The sequence below is a fragment of the Oryza sativa genome, chromosome 5, assembly GCF_034140825.1.
Source record: "Oryza sativa Japonica Group chromosome 5, ASM3414082v1".
In the NCBI taxonomy this organism is placed as follows: Eukaryota; Viridiplantae; Streptophyta; class Magnoliopsida; order Poales; family Poaceae; genus Oryza; species Oryza sativa.
In genome coordinates, this window is record NC_089039.1 from 19317721 (window position 1) to 19331427 (window position 13707).

General features: G+C 46.8%; 2 protein-coding genes across 6 annotated transcripts; both read right to left on the reverse strand.

Moving 5' to 3' along the window:
* Positions 1 to 1336: 1336 nt before the first annotated feature.
* Positions 1337 to 6501, reverse strand: LOC4338699 (uncharacterized). 5 transcript variants are annotated; one of them, XM_066310521.1, is made up of 9 exons: positions 6360 to 6501; positions 5465 to 5527; positions 4487 to 4628; positions 3716 to 4101; positions 3379 to 3552; positions 3164 to 3280; positions 2583 to 2762; positions 2442 to 2488; positions 1337 to 2366 (listed from the first exon to the last, which is right to left on the reverse strand). In XM_066310521.1, exons 1-9 carry the CDS (start codon positions 6417 to 6419, stop codon positions 1472 to 1474), a joined length of 2064 nt encoding a protein of 687 aa, XP_066166618.1. In that variant the 5' UTR covers positions 6420 to 6501; the 3' UTR covers positions 1337 to 1471. The 5 variants fall into 5 exon arrangements, with proteins under 5 accessions (XP_066166618.1, XP_015640057.1, XP_025881351.1 ...); XM_015784571.3 differs by lacking the exon at positions 6360 to 6501 and adding an exon at positions 5657 to 5847 and having other exon boundaries at positions 4502 to 4628; XM_026025566.2 differs by lacking the exon at positions 6360 to 6501 and adding an exon at positions 5657 to 5847.
* LOC4338700 (peptide-N4-(N-acetyl-beta-glucosaminyl)asparagine amidase A) lies at positions 6195 to 8425 on the reverse strand. The gene has a single exon (XM_015784574.3). The coding sequence runs from the start codon at positions 8346 to 8348 to the stop codon at positions 6510 to 6512; it is 1839 nt and encodes a 612-aa protein (XP_015640060.1). The 5' UTR covers positions 8349 to 8425; the 3' UTR covers positions 6195 to 6509.
* Between the last annotated feature and the right edge of the window lie 5282 nt (positions 8426 to 13707).

The window sequence follows — 13707 nt, forward strand, 5'->3', positions numbered from 1 at the left end:
CATGGCATATCTCGATCTCTCTCTCTCTCTCTCTCTCTCTGTCTCTCTCTCTTAACCGAACTGACATATCTATCTCTTATTCTCTTACCATTGATTTCTGCAGAACAACACACAAGTGGCAAGTCCATGTTCTTTTACCAATAACATGGATATCTTGATCCTAACATAATTTTGTAATTCTATCATGTTCTAGGTAGAAATTGATCGGAGTGTGATTTAAGTTTGTTTATCACCATGTTTCTTATATATGCCAAAGTACATAAATAAATGTAACAACTTCTACTGTTGCTCTGTTTGCACTGTATCAAACTATCAACAGGATTGAGGGATCAGTTACTCTCGAATTTGACCATCACCATCTACTAATAAAAGGTGCATGCCAAAATCTCCATGGTATTTAGACTGCAGATCACAGAATATTGTCTATATAATTCTTCCGTTCACACATAATGTGATTAATGTGGATACGTTTTCTGAAAATTAGTTACCTGCTTCGTGTTTTCACAGTTACTTTTTAAGGCTATAGTTATAGTTATCAGAATATACAATTAGCAGCTGTATACCCACATTTTATCTTTGTTGTTAAAGATATCACATTCAGAACAGTCACATCTTACAGTCCTTACAGTCCTTTTAATCATGTAAATAGTGTCCTGCACGCTGGCCAGATTTCCTAAGTGGATCCCATGCTATTTGTGTAGGAGTAGGACCGTATTTGACCAATAATTTGGTGTCTAATTTTCTTCCTTTTCTCTGTTGTCGTAAAATATTGATATCAATGTAAGGGACACGTTCAATATATATGATGCTCTTTTGTTGTAGCCACAGTTTTTCAGTACACAAAGCTCTGAAATTATATGCTTCAATTAACACAATTATCCCGCAGCAACGCGCGGGGGTTGCAACTAGTTTTTGTGATGGTTATGCCACCGACCCACCACCACTATTTACATGTCTAAATTAGTTCTTATAATTTTTAATTTTATGTAATAGTTTAATATTCGTTGAATCAAATGAATAACACATATTCAAATAAGTACGTGCATTTACGTATATATACAAGTTCCTTCTCATACAAATTCATAATGGAAAATTGAAGTGTATTTCCAAGTGAATTCTGATGCTGTCATAAGTTAGGAGCATATCCATTGGGCGTGATGCACCCCCAAGGAGAATAGATTGCTGAGAGTTAGAACTAAAGCAAAAATAAAAAATAAATCCAGTTCTATGGCATAGTTAGTGCAGTTAAATCTCAAACAGCATAGTATAATGAACCAATACTATCGCCAAGAACATGCCAAATATTTCACCAACATCAAGATAATGCATAGCGACATTTAAACAGGTAAGCAGATTTGCGAATTCAAATAATAAGAAGGACCAAGTTCATAGCAAGATCCTAGATTTGGTTTTACTTCTTATAAAACACGCCATTCACGAATTCAGCACCATATGTGTAGTATTCATACGGCTAGTTAGCACACATATAGATGGCTTCATCGTCAACTAAATCCCAGCTATCATCCAAATCAATACTGTCATGGAAGGAAGCATCATCAATCTCTTCATCACCACTGAAAACTGAATTTGATTCTGCAGCAGATGACCAAGTACTCTTGAATGTTGCTGGTTTCTCTGAGCTGGCCAAGCTAGATGAAGGAAGCGGCAGCGACTCATCAGCATTAGCCCTTTGCTGGAACTGTGTAATGGTGTCTGAAGCAGATGACCAATTCTTGAAAGTTGCTGGTTTCTCTGAGCTGGCTAAGCTAGATGATTGCAGCATCTCATCAGCATCAGCCTTTTGTTGGAACTGCGCAATGCTGTCTGATGATTTCACTGAGCTAGATAAGATCAATGAAGGTAGTTGCAGTAACTCATCAACAGGTAAATGCACATCAAGTACTCCCAAAAGTTGAGCGATGTTATCTCCTGATTTGAGCGAACTGGATAAGCTTGATGAAGCTAGTTGCAACACCTCATCAACAGGAAGTAGCGGTTCATCAACTCTATATTGGGATTGTGCAGACATGACTGAGCTAGATAACCTTGGTAAAATCAGTTTCAGCTGCTCACACTCGTCAACAGGAAGCAGCGATTCATCAACAGAAATTTGTGGCTCATCAACTCTACAATGGGCTTGCGCAGTGCTATCTGTTGATTTGAATGAGCTGGACAATCTAGGTGAAGCTAGTTGCAATGAATCATCAACAGAATGCTGTGGGTCATCAACTCTGCACTGGAGCTGTGCAATGTTATCAGCTGAGTTGACTGAGGAGGACATGCTTGATAGCAGGGGTTCAGGAAGTTGCTTATCAACCCTGAGTTGAAGTTGTGAAATTTTATCGAAGATTCCCAGCATTTCCCCCCTAAAACATACAAGGTGGAGTATGAGATGTGCACGTCTAACAAAAAAAATGTATTAAACTTGCCATAAAACTTACTGCAATGCATCCACAATTTGGCCTCGGTCCATTAGTAACTCCCTCAGCTGCATCATATTATGCAAGTTAGTTGTTTGCTAAAACATGAATCCAAAATATTGCACTTGATATCCATCTTTCATGTACACAACTTGTCGTTACCTTTGCATTCTCCCGCACTTGCTGTTCCAGCATCTTGGATCTTTCCTTTGTAGCATCAAGTATGAGTTCTTGTTCATTCAACATTTTCTCAGCCAATGTTTCCCTTTCAACCTTCTTCTTCTCAGCTGCTACAGTCTCCACTTCAGCTTCAGCAAATCTGTTTTGAAGAGTATAGCGCATCTACATAACACACAAACAAGGTGTATTAAAATCTATATTAAAGAAGTTCAGCAAGATACTATAATTATCACCCACTTAGATAATCCAATGGTTCAAAAATAAGAACATTGATCCAGGACATGAAATGTCATTTTCTTCTCTTCTACTAGGTACATATTTTTCCTGATTTTCTGAACTGTTTCAGTTTCTTATGGAGTGCTCCTCATTCTACTTAATATATATACAGCCAAGATCTATTGTTTTTTAAAAAAATGTCTTAGGGTGAGAGGAGATGAATGGTAACAACTTTCTAAAAGCTGTTCTCTTTATAGAAACAATGCTTTCTGTTGGTTGATTTACCATTAATAAGAACATACTAAAACATTTACATTCCTACAAATCACAGGACGATTCGAATTTACCTCGTCAATAATTAAGGCACAGTTGTTCCTTTCTTCAGAAATGTTAGACAACCGAGCTTGAAGCCCATGTGCTTCTGATGCTAGAATAGATTGCTCAGCGAAAACCTCCCCTGCAACCTACATATTCCATTAAGCAGTCCTATTCAGTCCTATTGTTTCAGTTGGTAAGACAAAGAAAAGTATGAAAATAAAACTCCCAGTGTTATATGTACAACTTTGTTGTTCTCTTCTGTTGAGAGCATTGTCATCTCTTTTAACTCCTCCACCTTCACAAAAATATCATTGCCAGCTTGAGTTGCTTCCAACACAGCTTGTTTTGTTTTTTCTTCTTTTAACTTTATGTCCTCTAGCATTTGGTTTATCGCTGTTACGTTTGACATCAAAGTAACCTGCATCATAAATCAATTAATTAATAAGACAAATAGGTAAAGTAATTGGAAACGCAACATATTGTCACAATGCCAGTACTACTATTATTTGGATACTATTTTCACATGATATATGATAAATCGTGTTGCTTCGTAATGAAAAGAAGAAAGGAAATTGGTTTACCTTCTTGTCAATTTCATCAGCAATTGCATTGTCAAGCAACTCAAGTCTAACAGGGTAGCTTGACTGTATGTTCATAGCAGGTAATCCATCGTCATGGGTTACCAAATCATCATCAAAAGCTGAAGTTCCAGGTTTTGAATTCAGATCAATAGCAACCAAACAATCAGAATTTTCTTCCATAAGTCTATCCTCCTCCTCGTCATCTTCATCTTCCTCCTCATCATCTTCATCTTCCTCCTCCTCATCATCATCTTCATCTTCCTCCTCCTCTTCTTCCTCTTCTTCTTCCTCTTCCTCTTCCTCTTCCTCCTCCTCCTGCTCAGCTGTGTATTTGTTCGCTAAGTAAGACTGCACTGAATCTGCATCATTATCCACCGAAGCAGGCCCTAAAAAGTATTTATTATTAAACACATGTTATTGCTGGGAACCGATTTTATCAATAAAAAAAAGAGTATAAAAGGAAACAAGAAGGGGTGATATAACTATGAGTATTTAGCAGAAGGAAATTCAAAGATACTTAAGCTATGATCACTCCCACAAGCACATGCAGTAATTTACAATGACATGTTTACTCAAAAACATACTTTCAATGTATCAACAAGCAGGCAAACTAAAACACATGTTTTGACTTTTGAGAAGAGAAAAAACATAAATATAGTTAATATATAACACATAAAAAGTTATAGCACAAATTTTGCGATTAGTATGCGTATAAACAGGTGCCAGGGAGTACTAACTAGAAAAACTTCAAAATGCAAAATCAAAGTTTACTTTTCATATGAGCACCTTCGTTTGCATGTGCATCATTGTTGTCCGGGATACTTGGAAGGACATTATGGATAATATAATCCGCAGCACCATCTATATCATTCTTATATTCCATGCAAACTTCTACCAGTGTTAAGAAATTCAACTGCATAGATGAAAATAGGGTATTAGTTAGTAGGAAGAGTTTTGACTAAATGAAAGGCATATAGTTTCTAATTTCATACAAGTAAACTGTAAAAAACAATTGTAGATTTAATCCTGGTAGTACTTCTAATAACAGGCAAAGTGCACACGACACATCTCCAAACAGAGATTTTTTTTCCCCTAGAAATCTACAAATTGTCAGCAAAAAAAAAAGATAGATAGTACTACAATTGAATGCTTAAATTATTATTTATGATTATTCACACGAAAGCACACATGCAGCATGATAGTGTGAATCACATCCATGCATCTGAACAACCAAGCATACATCTTCTCTGTTTTAAAAGAGATGAGCTTTTTGCTGTGCAGAGAATACAATTAAGCGAAAGTGGTTGATAAACAAATCGCGCAGTGGTCCAAGGAGACAAAAAAATATAATTTTTTTAATGCGATAGGAAAACAAAGGTGGTGTTGTTTAGGGAAAAAAACAAAGTCAACCCGTATCTTCTTCGCTAAGAATATCGCATCACCTCAATCTAGGTTATTACTCTGTCAACACAGGCATTGCTGGATTGACGAATCCTTAAACTAACCGCACAAAACCAGCGATGCCACACCTGCGCACTGCCTTCTAGTCCTTGTTCTAAAACTTAAATTTGGCCTAGATTCAAACAAACAAAGTAGTGAAACGATCGTGATGTTTTTGCCTAACATTGAAGAAAACAAAAATCAAATAAAACGACCAAGTTAACAGCGTCCTTTTGGAACCACGAAGATCGATCGTGAAGGACGTCTAATCGAGGTGGGTAAGTTTGTTTCGAGCACCGAAAAACTCACCTGCGGGAACACCTCGAGGAGGGCGTCCAGGAGATCATCCCCCGTGCTCACCTTCCCCTCCCCCTGCAACCACAACAACAAGCCAGCGGCACGTCACGATCACCAATCACGCAGTGCAAAACCAAACCAAACCGAATCGCCCCCCAAGCCCAAGCACCATCGGAGAGAGAGAAAAATCAGAGCAGTAGCAACCTTGGCCGACGAAGACGAACCGGCGGTGCTGGACGAGGCGGCCGCGGAGGGCGGCTGCCTCCGGGAAGAAGACGACGACGACATCGATCGAGGAGCAGCAGCGGCGACCGGCGCGAGAAGGTCGAGACTCGAGAGGGTTTGGGAGGGTTTCGAAGGTCTTTTTTCTGGGGGGAACGAACGATCGATCGAACGAGTCGTACACCGTGCGCCGCGGGGGATTTTATCGGGGGCGATTTCGTTACGCCCGGGTTCGTTTCCAGCTCGCGCTTGGGAGCGCTCGCCGTGCCGGGTCCCGAGGGGACAGGTGACCTGGTTAAAGATAGGTGGAGGAGACGAATCGGCCGTTGGATCTGGTCAGGATTCGGGATCGGACGGCGGCTGGACAGGGTTTGGGTCTCTTCTCCGCCTGATGGAGCGGCGAGGATCGGGACTCTGTCACGTTTTTTTTTCTTTTCTTTTTTTGGCGGGGGACTCTTCTGCCAGCTTCTTGACTCTTTTACTACAATGGCATATCAGTATTACTGTACACACAACGTACTAGTAGTAATCTGCAATTTCCAGCTTTATTTCGTTTTTATTAAGACAAACACAACCAAAATTTGAACTGCAAAAGCAGAAACGACGATTCACACCGACAAAATTGCATACATAATACAGATTACAGAAACTATACGCTAAATACAAATTACAGTGCACAATTTACCTCTGAAGAAAAGCAATAGTCTTGGTCACGTCGATGCGGTCGGAAACGAATCCTGCACATAAGAATTCTTCGAACTGACGAATTTCACCTGGATTCCGTAGCCATCGATGACACGAAACAGCTCAACTCCCACGGCAATCCAAGGTAGCCTTACAACGCAGCAATGCCGGCGTGGAACCGGCGGCGGCGAGCGTCCGCCGCTGCGGCGGCCAGGGCGCTGAAGCTCTCGGTGACGTTGTCGCTGAGCACGGCGCCGTCCACGACGTCGATCGCCCGCTCGTACTCCCGCTCGTCGTCGCTGAACCGGTACGCCTGGGTCGTCGTCACCGACCCGTTGAGCACGTCGTGGTCCAGGAGCACCATCCACCCTTGCGCGGCCTGCGCGTCATCGAGCTTCTCCTTGCTCTCGAGGGCCTTCGTCTCGACCTCCGTCTCCACGCTGAGGCCGTGGGTGAGGCTCACCGTGACGACGGACGTGCCGTTCTCGCCGTCCTCGGTCTCCGCGAAGAGCGACAGCGGGTACTTGGCCTCCCTCTCCACCCTGCCGATCACCTTCCGCGTGTCGCCCGCCCGGATCAGCGTCTTCGTCTCCTGCTTCGCCTCCAGCGACACGGTCTTGTTCCGGCCGTCGCCGGTGAACTCCACCAGGCTGGTCGCCTTCAGCTCCGCCTCCACCTCCGTGGTGAAGTTGCCGAACGAGGACTTGACCCAGCCGCTGAAGGAGGACTTCCTCTTGGCCTTGATCTTGAACCTGCCCTCGAGCAGCCGCGTCGAGTAGTGGCGTGAGATTTTCAGGCGCGGCGTCTGGTACGCGCCGAGCGCGGCGTGCACGTCCGACGTGCTGGGGTCCAGCCAGAGGTGCAGGTTGGCGTCGACGAGCCACTCGGCGATGCCGTCGAACACGCTGAGGCCGATCTCGTGGGCGTTGCTGTCGACCAGGAGGCCGAGGAATGGGGTGAGCTCGACGTCGTAGGTGGGCAGGTCGAACGCGCCGAGCGCGGCCACCGGCTGCCAGAAGAGCGGGTTGATGCCGCCCGTGTAGATGACCGGGAACGGCACGAACGAGCCGACGAAGCGGTGGTCCACGCTGACGACGACCTCGCGGTACGCCGCGTTGCCCCTCCGCGTGGTGAGGTTGTTCTCCCTGATGTAGATGTCCGGCGGGTTGGAGTACCAGTACTCGTCGTTGGAGTGAGGGGACACGAACACCTCGAGCACCGCACGGTAGGTGCTCGACGGAATGGTTACGAGCCTGGAGTGCGAGTCCGACGCGTTCTGGATGCGGAACCAGAACCCGCCCTTGCCGTTGCCGGCGACATCCGAGATCGGGACGATGAGATCCGCCGGCTGGAAGTATGACTCCGGCAGCATAGGTTCCTTGGGATCGTTGCTTGCGACGCCAGCAGGGGAGGATGATGCCGCGTCGGAGAGGTACGGCGGAGTTCCATGGAACTCCAGCGAGACGTTGACGCTGTACACCCCGGTGTACTTGTCGTTGACGACGTTCTCGAGCATGACGGAGAGGACGCCGCCGGGCGGGGAGCGGAGGAGCGCGGAGTAGCGGGTGACATCCTTGCGGACGGTCCAGCGGACGCCCTCGGGGGTCGGCTCCGCGGTGGTGGTCCGGAGGAGCTCGGCGCCGTCGAGCCAGACGGCGGCGACGCGGTCGTACTGGTCGCCGGCGCAGGAGGCGGAGAAGGTGAGCACGACGAGGGACCAGGGCGCGGGGCACCCGGCGGGGGGCGCGTACGAGGCCTTGGCCGGCGCGGCGCCGTAGGTGTCGCCGAAGGAGTAGGAGAGGACCGGCACGGTGCAGGACGGCGCCGCCGGCGGGGGCGCGGGGAGCGGGAAGGTCGGGTCGAGGTACTCCTTGGCCGCCGCGCTGGCACCCGGGCCCTGCGGGGCGCGGAGGACGGCGTAGCGGTCAGGGACCTCGTCGGCGCAGGCGAGGAGCGGGAGGAGGAGGAGGAGATAGAGCGGCGGCGCCATCCTCTGCGGCCGCCGCGACGCGAGGTAGTTGGTGTTGGTCGCTGCTCCGGAGTAGTAGCGTGGGTTGCTACGATGGCGTTGGATTTGGGGATTTTGGAGCTTTTTTTTACTCTGCTCGAACTATTGTGTTCAGACCTCAGAACTTCAGGTTGCCGGCTGTTGATCGTGTCGTGTCACCTCTACCATACGTTCAGGCTTGTCTTCTTCTTACCTGACGCTCAGGACCTTTTGAATCAAAAGATCTTTTTTACGATTTTTTCTGCTTTGTACTCCCTCCGTCCCATAATATAAGAGATTTTAAGTTTTTCCTTACAACGTTTGACCACTCGTCTTATTCAAATTTTTTTTACAAATATAAAAAATGAAAAGTTATGCTTAAAATATTGTAGATAATAAAGTAAGTCATAAATAAAATAATTAATAATTTCAAAAAAAATTGAATAAGACGAGTGATCAAACGTTACAAGCAACAACTCAAAATCTCTTATATTATAGAACGGAGGGAGTAGGATCGTGGGTTTTTCTATTTGGTTATTTCTTTCATTCGTACGATTCAAATGAGCCCTTAACGGTTTGACGTCTTCCTTCTCGCCTGAGCAACGGCCGCCGGCCGGTATCTCAATCTCCAGTAAATAACAGGTGGAGCCGTGATTCACACCTGATTTTCCCCCTTTCTTGTGACATCTTGAAGTGCGCTTGCTTTAGCAAATTCATCGTCAGTTGATCAGTTCCCCATCAAGAGGATAGCAACAAACCGAATCAGCACGTGCAGCTGTAAACTAAACTAAACACTTCAGGAGAAATCCCTTTCCAGCGAGCATCAACCGTGCCAGGTCTGGTAATTCAGAGCCGCGACGAATGCGTCGTAATCCATGCGGTGTCGTCGGTGGCGTCTCGCACGACAAGCTGTGGCCATTGGCCAGCGCTCGCTCGCCGTTCGACGGGATGTGGATCAGAAGAGCGGGCCGGTTTGGCTAATTGGCTTCATTCGAGCCAGCGATCGATGTTATCAGATTTTGTTTGGCAAGGCAGAAGTTGCATTGAGATTCGTCACTAAGATATGATATGGGAGAGCTGTGTTTTAGCTGCTAACCAAAACTTTGTCATATATATTTTGGTTGTTGCATTAAGGGCCTTTTTGAATCACGTAAATAAAAAAATAAAGGAAAAGGAAAAACGTAAAATTCTAACATAAATACAAGTGTAAAACAGAAGATTGCAAAACACAGGAAAAACATAAGAACGACTATTTGAATAAGCCACAGAAAAAACACAGGAATTTGAGAAAAGATGAAAACTCAGAGGATTCTTTCCATAAGTTTCTACCACATGTTAAATTTCCTCGAAAACTTATATGGGAAGAGACATTCCATAGAATTTTCATAGATTTATTTCTTTGATTCAAAAGACTATATAGGAAAAATTTCTATATAAAAAAATCCTCTAAAATTCATATGAATTCCCTTTGACTCAAAAGGGGGCCTAAAATATGGGATAATAGTGTTTGAACATTATCCCTTGATCTGCTACTAATTAATAAGAACCAAAACTCTGGCATATCTTTGGTGGTTGCAGGAATTTTGGTAAGACGTCGATCTTGTTTGTGTTTTGATGGCAGATTTGTGATCTTCTGCTGGCCATGGACTGATGCACGATGGAAACGGGACCTGAAGGCGAAGGTTCCTTGGAGCTTTGTTCAGGCACTCCCCGGGGTTCGGGACCTTTGGGAGGGACCGGAGCCTTTGAAGCGGAGGCGGGGAGCTCCCCGTGCTAGGGACAAGCCGTGCGTGTGCCTCTTGCACTAGACAAGGGTTGGGTTTTGGAGTTCTTTACCTATGTGCCATTAAAAAAAGATGTAACTGTCTATGTGCCACTAAAATGTTTGAACCTTCATGTATATCACTGTTCTGTTTGGATTTAACCATTTGACAGCTCTGACATGTGGGCCCGGACAGAAAAAATGAGTATCTTCTTTCGAGTGCGCCAGAGAGAGAGAGAGGGGCGATTGAGTGCGGCGGCGCGGCGGCGGCCCGGCGCAGCAATACGGCCGTGCGCACGGGGGAAAGGCGGCCGTCACTTCCGCCCGTTTCATCGCCTTCTCACCTCGCATCTGCATTCAATCCCTGCAGGATTCCACCACGGCGTTCGACGACTGCCTCCGCCTCCTCCGCGGGGAGCGCGACGAGCAGAAGCTGGCGGGCCTTCGGGAGATCGAGGCGGTCGCCGGCCCGCGGTTCGACGCGGCGGTGAGCAGGGCGGTGCCGTCGTTGACGCGGAGGCGGGGGGACGACACAGGTGCCGTCGTAGTCCACGGCGAAGTCCTCCGGCGCTGGCTTGCCGTACACGCGTTGAGGCGGATGTACCATGCGGCGTTGGCGTCGTCGTCGTCGCTGCACATCAGAGGCTGCCAGCACATGGACTTTGTGAGCTACTCATACCAGACGAGCATGTGGCCGATGTCGTTGAGCTGGTCCTTCTTGATGGTGACGAGCTCCCAGCACATGGACTTGGTGAGCGCGGTCATGGCCTTCCAGATCTGGACGTCCTCGGTGAGCTTCTGGTACACGGGCGTGGCGGACCAGACGAAGAAGCCGCCGGGACGTAGGACGCGGTTGAGCTCGAGGAGGAGGGCGCCGTGTCGGTGAGCAGGGCAGTGCCGTCGTCGACGCGGCTGCGGGGAGACGACACAGGTGGACGGCGGGCGCGGGCGCGGCGGCGTGCCAGTGGCACACGTCGCTGGCGACCGAGCGGGCGATGGCGATGTTCGCGCTCGCCACGGAGTCGGCGCGGGCGGCAGCGGCGGAGGACAGGCGCGGCGCGGACGGGATCCGGCGCGCCGAGGGAAGCGGCGGGTGGCGCCGGCGCCGTGACGGGCATGTTGCCCGCGCGCGTTGCGGCGCTGGAGAGCCTGATGCTGGTGCAGGCGCTGGAGTGCTACTTCGAGCTCGCCGTCGCCGAAGGGAGGGCCTCCGGCGCTGTGCTTGATGGTGTCCCTTCATAGTCTAAGGGCAACTAAGTCATTTGGCTGTGCCGTTACCCACCGTTAGAACCAAAAGCGGACGGAATGGTGTGAAGGGCGCGATTAAGTTCGACGATGACATAAAGGGAGGCTCGAATTTTTTAATAGCACAGAGACGGGCATCATCTTTTTTTTTATGGCATTCAGGAAAAACCTCTATATTTTTTGGGCCGCACGGAGAGAGGCACGTGTGGGTACGGCATCCACGGAGAGAGAACGTTGTGACTTGTGACTTCGCGAGCTGTGACGATTTTGTCTTGCCAACCCATGTGTTCTCTTCAATGTTTACTTCTGAGAGATCTGGAGATGGATGGATTTGTTTTCACTATCAGGCCTCCTTTGATTTGATTGATGAAATTCGTATAGGGTTTGGATATGCATGTTTTGTAAGAAAATAGAACTCCCTCCAGGTTGATAATATTTATCGTTTTGAACAAGAACACGGTCTTCAAAAAAACAACTTTAACCATTATATTCTATTATAATATGTATAAAACTGTTAACAAATATATAATTTTATTAAAGTATTTTTTAAGACTATTCTATATATATGTAGTCACTATATTTGAAAGACAAATATTTTAAAAATGATCCATAATCAAAGATTTTAAAGTTTGACCTCACCATTGTCTAAAACAACAAGTATTATCAGCCGGGAAGAGTACATAAATTTGATGGATTTAAGAGAGAAGTGAGGCTAGAAGAGAGGACTCCTTGAAGGTTTGAGTCATTTCTTAAGGGCTTTGTGTGTGTTTGTTTTCAGGTAATTTAAAAGCAAAATGTTGGAAAATAATCTACAATGAAAATATGTTAGTAAGAAAGAGAAAAAGCTGGTAGCCTAGACTAAGACAAAGGAAAACCCCTTTGTCTCTAGGTTCACTTTAGATCCCTCATTGATGTCGAGTCTGAATTACGTTCATAAACCACAATATTAGATATAATATATCTCTCAACTTGGAATTCAGGAATACTTAAGGTCCCAAGAAAGTATTGTGCCTAGTTTCGACTGACATGGCAAGTTGATTTACCCATGTAGGGCCCACATGACAGGGGTTACCTTCTTCTTCCTCCTTCCCTCTCTCCTCTCTTACCCATCTCCAACTCTCCCCTCTCTCCTGGTGCTCTCTAGGGTGGCCGTCAGCAGGGCCAAGGGATGGCGCTATGTGGATCTAGAGGTGGAGGCCAAGACGACTATGACCTCATCGGTAGGAGGACCACATGTCCGTAGGACCAGTGGTGAAGAGGAAGGAGGGGTAGGATATGACAATGCTAGTGGTGTTGTTGACTAGCACAGGACGATCGAGGAGCTGGGACAAGAAGAGAGAGAAGCCACCACTCAATGAATCGGTAGATCACACACTTGGAGATAGGGACCTGCTTGATATTTTTTCAAAAGTAGACAAGTGTGGGAAGAGTGAAATCTCGAGACAACGGTAAACGTAAAAATTGGGATTCTCTAAGGCCTCTACTAAAGAAGTTTGCTAGCAATGGACATACCGAACACCTACCTTTCAAGGTGGTCTCGGGCATCATTAGGCAACTTCGACAGGTTGCTAGGCAAAGCGGATGCTGTGGAAGATCCACGTGGTCACACCAAAGTCACTCCGTAGGTCGATTTTGGCGGGCGACGGTCTCCAGGGTGGCGGAAAAGGAGCAAGAAGGTGGCGACATCATCTCCATCCGAACGGCGGTGATGCTGTCAACGAGCTTGAATAGTTGCCTCGTCTCCTCTTTCTCCTCTCTTCCGAGCAGCACGGGCGGCGGTGGTGGAGTTCAAGGCTTTGGTGGCATGACACTTGACGAGGGAGAGCACATCCTGGTCCAAGGACTTTGCGTGGAGCTTGATCTCACGTGAGGTGGGTCGCCCACCGGCTGTACCGACTAGCACTCACCTCTCTATCACAAGCCCTACATACGGGTGCTCCCGCCAATAAGGTCGTAGCCGTCTCAGCCTCCACCTCTAGATCCTCTTATGTTGGACGGTGCCTTGGCCTTACTAGGCGTCACCTTGCAGAGAACCAGGAGAGGGGAGAGAGGAGAGAGGAGAGAAGGGAGAAGGGAGAAGTGGAGACTTGGGGTAGATAGGAAAGAAGGGAGGAGAAAGAAGGTAGCTCTTATTTTGTAAGCCTCACACTAACTCAGTCGGGTCGAACACAATCAACTCTCCATGTCAACCAAGACCAGATATAATGCTACCATAGAACCTCAGTTACTCCATTATTGCAAATTGAGGGACGCATTATATCTAGTATTGTAATTTCATGGCATGACTTAATCTGGATGACAAGTTGAGGGACTCAAAATGAACTTATTCTTCCACATATGACAAAAGGAATAAGT